Raw genomic sequence first — 10545 nt, forward strand, 5'->3', positions numbered from 1 at the left:
AGCTGCAGGAGTAGCTATTATTGAACGAGAAAGAAGTAGAATTTATATACCAAGAGAACCACGTATAAATGCAATTGCTCAACGAGAATTCTATATTGATAGCATTTTGAATCGAGGTGATAGACATTGCGTCGAACAAATTCGTATGAAACCAATTGTGTTATATAATTTGTGTGATGTTCTCACAAGTCGTAACCTATTACGATCAACTCAAAATGTGTCTATTAGGGAGCAAGTAATTGTGTTCTTACAAATTATAGGTCGAAACCAAAGATTTCGTTTTATTAGTGGTATATACTATAGGTCTGTTGAAACTATCCATCGTTACTTTAGAATTGTTTTAAAAGCAGTTCTTAAGTTATACAAACACCTAATTAAAGACCCAGGCGATACAGTTCCCGCAGAGATATTGAATAATCGAAGATTCTATCCTTATTTTAAGGTATGAGAACAATACCAATATTTTTATACATTAATTAATTACATCTAGAAGAAAAGGTTATAAATTATTTTTTCATATTTATATAGGATTGCGTGGGAGCAATTGATGGTACCCATGTTCCTGCAAATGTTCCTGTTGAGATTCAAGGAAAGTTTCGAGGTCGAAAAGAAGAAACAACACAAAATGTTTTAGCAGCTATAACTTTTGATTTGAAGTTTATATATGTTTTAGCTGGCTGGGAAGGAAGTGCACATGATTCACGGGTTTTAGGCGATGCATTATCAAGATCTAATGGTCTAAAAATTCCAGAAGGTATATAATAAAGTATTTATTATATGCAATAAACATATAAAATGTTTAATTAGCTAAAGATAGTAATAGGTTTTTTTTTTCTAATTTGTAGGGAAATATTATCTTGGTGATGCTGGTTACGGTATTCGAAAAGGAATCATTTCTCCTTTTCGCGGAGTTCGATATCACTTGAATGAGTTTACTGAACATTCACCAGAAAATGAAAAGGAGCTATTTAATCTTCGACACTCTTCTTTGAGAACTGCTATTGAGCGAGGGTTTGGTATTTTGAAGAGTCGTTTTAGATCAATTGATGAAAAGTCTTTTTGGTCTTATGAAACACAAGTAGATGTTGTGCTTGCATGTTGTATTATTCATAATCACATTATGGGAGTTGATCCAAATGACTTTCTTATGGAAGAAATATGTTCGGAAAGTGAACCAATTAGACGAACAATCAACTTAAGTCAACGGGAGGAGAGGGAAGAGAATAGGGAGTGGATAACAAAAAGAGAAATGATTGCATCAACCATGTGGAATGATTATAACACTCAAAGAAACTAGTAATTGAGTGTTAATTATATATGTTTGTTTTTATTATGTCTTGCTTGAGTTTGTATTATCTTTGTTATGTATTTGGATTGTTTGTTGACTTTATTATAATTTCTTATGTATTTTATGTATTCTCTTTTAAATATTAATTGTAGTTTTTATATTTAATTTATTAAATCTAAATATTGAATGATTATATTTTGTATAAATTTGTAACCTTTTTTTTTGTAGAAATGAGTACCACACAGAATGAAAAATGCAAGGGCAAGCACTTTACATGGTCTAAGCCTATGTCTCACATGCTACTTGAGATATTAGCTGAGGAGGCACTTAAAGGAAACAAACCTTCTTCCACCTTTAGAGCAGAATCTTTTGTTAAGGTGGCTACCGAAATTAGTCAAAAGTTCAACGTTCAATGCGAGCCTACACATGTTGACAATCATCTCAAAACTGTGAAAAAAGAATGGGGAATAATAACCAAGCTTAAAAATAAAAGTGGCTTTGGTTGGGATGATTGTTTGAAGATGATTACAGTTTCGAAAGATGTTTATGATGAAGAAGTGAAGGTATGATAAATATTATACTCTTCGTAATTTTTATATTTACTTTTGTTTCCAAAATGTTATACAAGGAACTAAAAAATTTCGTATTCTAAACTTTATGAACAGGCACATCCCAATCATGACAAGTATCTCAACAAAAAACTTGACATGTACGAGGCAATGACAATTGTTGTTGGAAAAGATATGGCAACCGGAAATTATGCCAAATCATATGCTGATGTCAACTTGGAAGAGAACACTGAAGAGCAATCAATTTCAATTGAAAATGAAGGGGAATATGAAGAAATTTCTAAGGGAAAAGAGACATCTTCCTCTAGTACGCAAAAGAGGCAACATAGGAAGAGAAATCGCATGTATGAAGATGATGGTGTTGAAAAGTTGTCTAAACAGATTGGAGATGTAGCACTTGCAATTCAAAGCCTCAGCAAAAATCAACTTGATGTTAATGCGTTGTATGCGGAAGTCATGAAAATTGAAGGCTTTAATGAGATCACTCTTGGGGAGGCATTTGATCATTTGGTCCAAAATGAAATGTTGGCAAAAGCATTTATGGCAAAAAATGCTAATTTGAGGAAAATTTGGGTTCAGAATTTTGTGAACCAACACTACTACAGGCCAGCTTGCTAAAATGGTTTGACTATGTTTAAAATTTGGGTTCAGACTATGTTTGTTATTTGACAAGTATGTTTACTTGTTTAATTCGGTCTAGCATATTTATGTTTGTAATTTGAACTAATATGTATGTATATGACATCGAAACTTAATATTTATGCATGATTTTGTTTGATGTTAAATATTTATATTTATTTCTTGATGCTTATTCGATATATATTAAAGGGATATTAAAGGGATAATTGCCTTTACTCGTAAAAAAAAATATTTATCCAAAAAACCCATCAAAATATTTTTTGAATCTATTTATCTTTTTAAAAAAACTTCATATCAAAAAAAAAATACCCCAAATATATAACTCTTACCATAAATTAATTTGGCTTTCTTCATATGAAAAAAAAAACATATTTTAAGCTTTTAAAATTGAAAAAAATATAGTAATAGGTTTTACTTAAAAAATATTTCACAAGCTTATTTCTATATAATATGATATGATATATTTAGTTATATTTTATAAAATGAGCTATGTATGAATATATATTATAATAAAAAAAATTCATCATTATACTTTTTAGATTTCATTCTTTTATTGTAAGTGATTAAATATTTATATTAAATATTTTATATATATTAGATAAACTTGAAAAAAAAATTAATTCATTAATAAATTATTTTCCAGTTTCTTTTCCATAACATAACCAAACACTGGAAAGTGTTTTCCAGTTCATTTTCCATAACACTACCAAACATCGGAATTCACTTTCCCGGAATTCACTTTCCAGGAATTCACTTTCCCCGGAATTCACTTTCCAAAAGGAAACAACTTTCCTGCAAACAAACGGAGCCTTAATTTTCTTCCACCTTGTCATAAAAAACTTCCTCCAATTCCATCATGGCTGTGAAGGCGAAGGCAAGGTTCAGCCTGATGTCTATTCTTTGCTCACTTCCTTTTTGAGTGTTGCAGAACTGTATATTTTCTGCTTGGTCATTTATAATTGAAGACGAAGGAATGGAGAACAAAACATCATCAAAAGGAATCATCTACTTGGAAATTTCTAGTTATTTAGCTTTAAAATAGTTTATGGTCTCAAGACAGACAGATACAGGACCTAAACCAAGAACAACAGAGTAGTCTGTAAATAGAAACAGAGAAGACGGAGCAGTGTCAGATCACTTGGACAAAGGTTACAGAGATCAAGCCCTGATAATTATGATCAAACCACATATTAAATTTGAACATGAGAAATCATTCTTTTAATAAAAATCTTCGAAAATGACAAGAAAAATTCAGAACTTCAAATGACTAATAGCATTTTAAACTTCTTTAATTTAATGGCTTGAATAGTTGTGCTTATCAGAAATTGGTGGCAAGTTCGAATAATGACATGCAAGGAAATCTGAATCTGCTATCGAATTATAATAAAAAGATATATAATTTCTAAAACCAAGTTTCAATAGCTTCTACATTGACGAAATCAAAACCGAAATAGAAAATGTCGAATACTAGGAAAATAATGCTCCAATAAAACAAAATAAGAAAGAGTTATTTTAATAGTTAAATTGGTAGGCAACCTGATTAAAATTTTTTTTTCCAAGAAATTATGGAAATCTTTTTTATATTAACAATCAATTTCTTACTTCAAGTTTCTTGTGTGGCAAGTTTTTTCTTGGTTAAGTTATTAATTGATTTGAAATCTTTGTTTCTTCCCATAATTGTCGGACCTAGCCCAAAGAGCTAACCATGAAAAAAGGCCCGGGTCTTCGGGCTATCGAGTCAACCAATGAGTCACCGGTCCAATATAAGTCAATTATTTTTTTTTAATCAAAATGACATTATTTAATTCTTATTTTTCTTGTTGACTTCAAGAATCATTTTTTTTTGTAATTAAACCTTCAATAAATTCAATTAAATTTTTGAAAAATTTCAATTGAGTCCTTAAACATACAATCTTGAATTTTCTTTCTCAAAATTGAATTTTTTTGCCAGTAGGATTTTCATTAGTTGAAAATATGCTGTCAAATTTCTCAATTTTATGTATTTTGATCTTTCTTAACCAATCTTTGGCAATTTTCTAAGAGTTATGATATGTTCTTCTTAACTTGTAATGTTTTGAATTAATGAGTTGGAAAATACAATAAAGCCCTTGAAGGCATAAAAGTTGGAATAAATGAATAAGGGGTATAGTGGTAATTCAACAAAACTTGATAAATATAAATAGGAAGTAAAAAAAAGAAGAAGAAGAGATCTGAATATTTTGAGAGTAAACCGTGAGAGAGGAGGAGGAAGAAGAAGAAGAAGAGAAAAGAGGGAAATTAAAAGGGAAATTGAAAGGAGTTGGAGGAAATAAGTAAAAAGGGTAAGATGATGCTTTAATGTGTATAATATGTTTTCTTTAACTTTAATTTCGGTTTTGATGAATGTTAGGGTTTTGAAAATTTGTGTTTTGGATTTAATTGATGAATTAAATTGAATGTTATAAGGTTGATTGTTGTGGGTAATGGATTGTTATGTCGAATTTGAGAGATTGTAGATAAAAATGATGATTTTGAGTTATGGTTTTGTTTGAATGGTGAATTTGTGTTAGAAATTTGGAGAGGACAGTAGGTTTTCTGTTAAAATTCTGGGTTGGAGGTTGAAGATGACAAAATTTCGGTTTGGTCCCTCAATTTTGGAAAATTACAGTTTAGTCCCAAAACTTTGGAAAATTACAGATTGGTCCCTGGATCATATTCCGAGATTCTGAACAGAATAGAAGATAAATTATGGGCATAATTCCTGTATAGTTATGAAATTTTAACACTTTCAATTTGGTCCTCCAATTTGACAAAAATTACAATTTGACCCTACAAATTTGGAAAAATTCCAGAATGGTCCCTGGAGCATAATTAGAGGTTCTGGACAGAAATGAGGATGAATTATGGACATAATTCTACTATGTTCATGAATTTATGATATTTTAGTTTAGTCCTTCAATTTGACAAAAGTTACAAATTGACCCTTAAAAATATGATAAATTACAGATTAGTCCCTAGCTGTAATATTAGCTTTTGCAGATGGTTTGATGAATAATTGAGGGTTATTTAGTGAATTATTATCAATTTTATTATTTGTTTTATTATGGATTAGATTTCGGGAAAACCGTTAGATTTTGGGTTTTTAGAAAAATAACTAGTTTAGTCTAAAAACATATAGGGTTATGGAATATACCCTTAGATAAGTATATTAAATAGGTTATATGTTCTTTCGAGTCGTTCTTGAAAATGTCTCATTTATATTCAGATAATCCTGATATTCTACCGGCGGGACGTTAGTAGGATTTTCTTCGGTGTCTGCTTTTGACTTCTGTTTGCTTTCTAGTCAGGTGAGTGGATAATTTTTCATATGCATGAGAAATATTATAAATATTTGATTTGTTAATATGAATTGGATCATGCTTCTTGATAATATATATGTTGATTATTATCCTTGTTTTGATAAAGCATGATCAATTGTTGAATCTGAATTCTTGATATGAACCAGTATATATTCTGAATTGACTTTTGAATTGATAGCTCCTCATTTGATTGATGTCATGAGTTGAGCATTGAGATATGAATATGTCTGTTTGATTATGATTATGAACCTATGGTATGTCAGTCAGAATACCCATGCTAATAGGGTAGTGTTAGTCTTTGTGCACATCGTATCTGAACCCTAGTTGTTCGGGGGAGTCACCAATCTGTGTGGACTGATCATTCCACAGTACGGAGCCTCATGCTCATTGCATTTTGATTTTCTGATGACCTTTACCTTCTGATATTCTTGTTATGGCCTATTTGCGAAACTTTCCTATAAGAACCTAGAGCCATACTTGTATATATATTTCTCATTGTTTTATTACCTCGTGTGTGTATATTGAACGTTATCTACTCACTGAGTTGTTGAACTCACCATCTTATTATTTATCCTTTTCAGGCTTATAGCTTGATAGCAGGTCATTTTGTTGGACCTTCAGAACCTGCTCTTTGGTTGTACTTTGTACCTTTCCTTTATGTCTAGTTAGTGCTCCAAAACTCTGAACTTATATATACTCTTGTATTAAGACAATTCAATTATATTATGAAGTTGATTTTGTTATTAATGCTGCGTCCTAACTCTGATTGAGTTAGGATAAGTTTGTGTGTAAGTTTGGGTTCGCATAGGTATGGAACCTTGGAGGGGAACCTTGCCTATGTGCCGGTCATGGATCCGGGATTCGGGTCGTGACATAACTGATATATATGTATCTTTTTATTTTTTTGTATTTTTTATATTTTTATGTTTATATGAGCCCCAAAAATAATAACAACACTACATATGAATATGAATATGAATTGTAGACATAATAATTAACATGATTGGGTATAGTCGATATCTTTGAAATTTCAACAATCAATAACATGCAAATAAGCTTTCTTTAACCCAATGGGTTGACTTCTAGGCCTACTTGAACTTCGTAGTAAGTTCCAACTTTGAAAGATTTAGTTATACTGACGATATAACTTGGAAAGATTTTGCTATGCTAAGGAGATTTGAAGCCGCTTTTGACTTGTAGCAATTAGTTAACGATTTTTCTTGGCACAAAATTCAAAAGTTGATGCATTGACTAATATAATATGACAAATTCTTGATCTGACCTTTCTAGCTATGTCCTCAATTTCTTTCTTCCTCGGATAAGAAGTCTTCTTGATGATACTATAAATGAGGGAGCCCTTGCAAGCTTCATTGCTCCAAACCATAGTGATTGATGACTTCTCTTAGTAGTTCAATGCTACCATTTTTGTTGATTCTTCTATTTCCATTCTCATGGGGGACATCAGCTCACACTCATGAGGATTTTCTTCAATGTCTTTCCCTTTATTCGGAAGACTCCGCAGCCACTTCTAAGGTCATTTACACCCCGAACAACACTTCATATGCCACTGTTTTGCAGTTCTCGATACGAAATCTTAGGTTCAATTCTTCAAAATTAACTCCTGTAGTCATTGTTACACCAACTATCTTGTCACATATTCAGGCTACCATTCATTGTTCCCAGAAACACAATTTACAGATTAGGATTCGAAGTGGTGGGCATGATTATGAGGGCCTTTCTTATATGTCTGTTCTGCCGTTTGTCATCCTTGATCTGATCAATCTACGTAAGATTACCGTTGATTTGTCGACTAAGACTGCGTGGGTTCAGGCTGGTGCAACTCTAGGTGAACTTTACTATAGCATTGCCGAGAAAAGTAGAACTCTTGCTTTCCCTGCAGGTGCTTGTCATACTGTTGGTGTTGGAGGGCAGTTTAGTGGAGGAGGGTATGGAGGGTTGCTGCGTAAATATGGTCTTGCTGCAGATAACGTAATTGATGCAGAATTAATTGATGCTAATGGTAGAGTTCTTGATAGAAAATCGATGGGGGAAGATTTGTTTTGGGCCATTCGAGGCGGTGGAGGAAATAGCTTCGGAGTCGTTACAGCATGGAAAGTAAACTTGGTTGAAGTTCCGCCTACAGTGACCGTCTTTGCTGTCCCAAAAGTCTTGAAAGAAAATGCAACCAAGCTTATCCATCGTTGGCAATACGTTGCAAATAAGCTTCCTGAAGATATCGTCATTGCAGCATATGTAAACAGAATTAATTCTAGTCAAGGAGGAAATCCAACAATACAAGCAACATTCACTTCTTTATTTCTTGGTGGGGTTGATAGACTTCTTCCACTGATGCAAGAGAGCTTCCCTGAGCTTGGTCTTGTAAAAGACGACTGCATTGAACTGAGCTGGATTGAGTTTGCCCTCTTCCTCGCTGGATTTCCAAGTAATGCATCCTTGGATGTGTTGCTTGATAGGACTCCTGATCAATCCATAACAAGTTTCAAAGCAAAATCTGACTATGTTAAACAACCCCTGCCTGAAACCGCATTAGAAGGGATGTGGGAAACGTTCTTCGAAAAGGACATTGAGTCCCCTAGTTTGTTCATGGTTCCTTATGGGGGAAAGATGGAAGAGATTTCTGAGTCAAGCATCCCATTTCCACATAGAGCTGGAAATTTATACAAAATTCACTACTATGTGGCTTGGACAGAAGAAGGCAAGGAAGCATCCGAAAGGCATATTTCTTGGATCAGAAGGCTTTACAGTTACATGACTCCTTATGTTTCGAAAAATCCTCGAGAAGCATACGTCAATTACAGAGACCTTGACCTGGGAATAAATAACCTTGCAGGCAACACAAGTTATAAGCAAGCAAGCATTTGGGGTAGGAAGTACTTCAAAAATAACTTTGACAAGCTGGTACGCATAAAGACTGAAGTTGATCCTGCCAATTTCTTCAGAAATGAGCAGAGCATACCACCTTTCTCATCTTGGTGATTAAAGGCATAAGAAGAGAAAGTTAATGGTAATACATTATTATATATTTCATCTGGAGAGACATCAATAAAGTTATCCGTTTTAAGATCAATTTTTCTACTGAGATACTTTTGAAGGTGTCCAAGAAATATGTGAGATTTCATTCAAATTCAATAATATGCTGTCATTTCAGTGTTTCTAAGATTGAAGGTTGAACAGTTGGGATCAATGTGGAGAGTTTCAATTTTTCTATATTCAAAAGCTTGAACTTTGACTAATAAGAAATTGTGTGGAAAAGTAGGCGATAATAGCGAAGATAAAGATGGTACTGCAATTATGATTTTACTTGAGAATTTCCTCTTACGTACTAAGATGCAAAAAACATGTTACTTTTTTTTCCCTCTCTCTCTGATGTAATAATATTAATGCCGAACAACAAACAACCTGTTAATTAATGGAGAGCAAAAGGCACACCCCACCCACTTCTTGTCCAGCTAGAAGTGGAAGAAATGATGGCACCTATCTCACTTACTGTCCAGCTGCAAGTGAAAGAACCCATGATCACCAAGAGATGAGATGTAGTAAGGTGGCATGTGTTGGAATGAGCTGGATCTATTCCAACTTGCTGCGGAAACACAGCACAACATGTGTGAAAAAAACACTAGGGAGCTAAACACCAGAAGAAAGAGAGAGAGTGTTGTGAGTGTGAGAGTTTGAGTTGAGTTGAGAAGAGAGTTTCTCCTCCTCCTTGTAATATGTATGGTTTCTCTAGTTAATGAAAATAGCAGCTCCAAATTGCCGAACCTAAATCTTGCGGGCCTCCATTTTTTATCCTAACAACCGGTATCAAAGCAAGGTTCATGAGTGTTCTTGATTTTCCCCCAGAAATCAAAGTGTTCCAAACTTTGATTTGAATATAGCACTGGATACTACTCGTTTTGAGGATTCAAACAACGCAAAAATCAAGCATATCGGAGCTAAAACGAAGCCACACGGTCTGATCAAAGTTTGCCAGGAAAAGTCAACAAACTTGTGAAGAAGAAAGAGCCCGACCCGCCACGTCATCCGGGTTAATCTGGCCAGGTAAGCTGACACGTAAGCATCTTCAGCCCAGCAAGCGTCCACACACAGGACGCATCTTCAAAACACTCCACTTGCCACACCAGCGACTGAACCTCCGCTTGCCACGTCATCACAGGGTGTGATCCTGCGCAAGCAGCTCTACCGGCACCCGCCTCTGTTGCTTGATCAGAACCATTAATTTGACCAGATCTTGCATAGTCAGATTTAAGCCTTCCGGACTCGGAATCTTGTGATTTCTGAGTCGATCCCAACAGACTTGATCATTGCTGACACAACCACAGAGTCTGATTTTGAAGATTCACACTTGAAGTTTGGGAAAAAAATGGTGGAGGAAATTGTCGTTGTTGCAGTGATTCTGAACAACACAAATAACAAAGGATAATGCTTGTGTTTAAGAAGAGATTGATGAATGAAAAACTTGAATACTTTATTCATAACTGCAGCTCAATTTATAGAGCTGATACATAACAAACTCCTATGATCATGGTCCTACATTCAAGCCATGATCAATTGATAATGGAAATAACAGAGCTGAGAAGTAGTAGCAAGAACAAGAGAATAGGAACAGAATTGACTAAATCAAAAATTAAAGAAAGAGTAAAATTCCAGCTCAGCAGTCCTGAACATTATTTCTAACACTCCTCCTTGTTTA

At 33.9% G+C, this 10545-nt stretch overlaps 1 protein-coding gene and 1 pseudogene across 1 annotated transcript; both read left to right on the plus strand.

Moving 5' to 3' along the window:
* Window positions 1–1120: 1120 nt before the first annotated feature.
* LOC112324641 (uncharacterized protein At2g29880-like) lies at window positions 1121–2612 on the plus strand. Its single transcript, XM_024588393.2, has 2 exons — window positions 1121–1851; window positions 1954–2612. Exons 1-2 carry the CDS (start codon window positions 1519–1521, stop codon window positions 2473–2475), a joined length of 855 nt encoding a protein of 284 aa, XP_024444161.2. The 5' UTR covers window positions 1121–1518; the 3' UTR covers window positions 2476–2612.
* A 4581-nt stretch (window positions 2613–7193) lies between these two features.
* On the plus strand, window positions 7194–9012 carry LOC18103512 (tetrahydroberberine oxidase-like; annotated as a pseudogene).
* The last annotated feature ends 1533 nt before the right edge of the window (window positions 9013–10545 follow it).

This window comes from Populus trichocarpa, chromosome 11, assembly GCF_000002775.5.
Source record: "Populus trichocarpa isolate Nisqually-1 chromosome 11, P.trichocarpa_v4.1, whole genome shotgun sequence".
NCBI lineage: Eukaryota > Viridiplantae > Streptophyta > Magnoliopsida > Malpighiales > Salicaceae > Populus > Populus trichocarpa.

Bases quoted from the DNA above. Each gene is read 5' to 3' on its own strand.
- LOC112324641 (XM_024588393.2), top strand. From the start codon at position 1,519: ATGAGTACCACACAGAATGAAAAATGCAAGGGCAAGCACTTTACATGG. The intron at 1,852-1,953 runs GTATGATAAATA...CTTTATGAACAG, and splicing joins TTTATGATGAAGAAGTGAAG to GCACATCCCAATCATGACAA.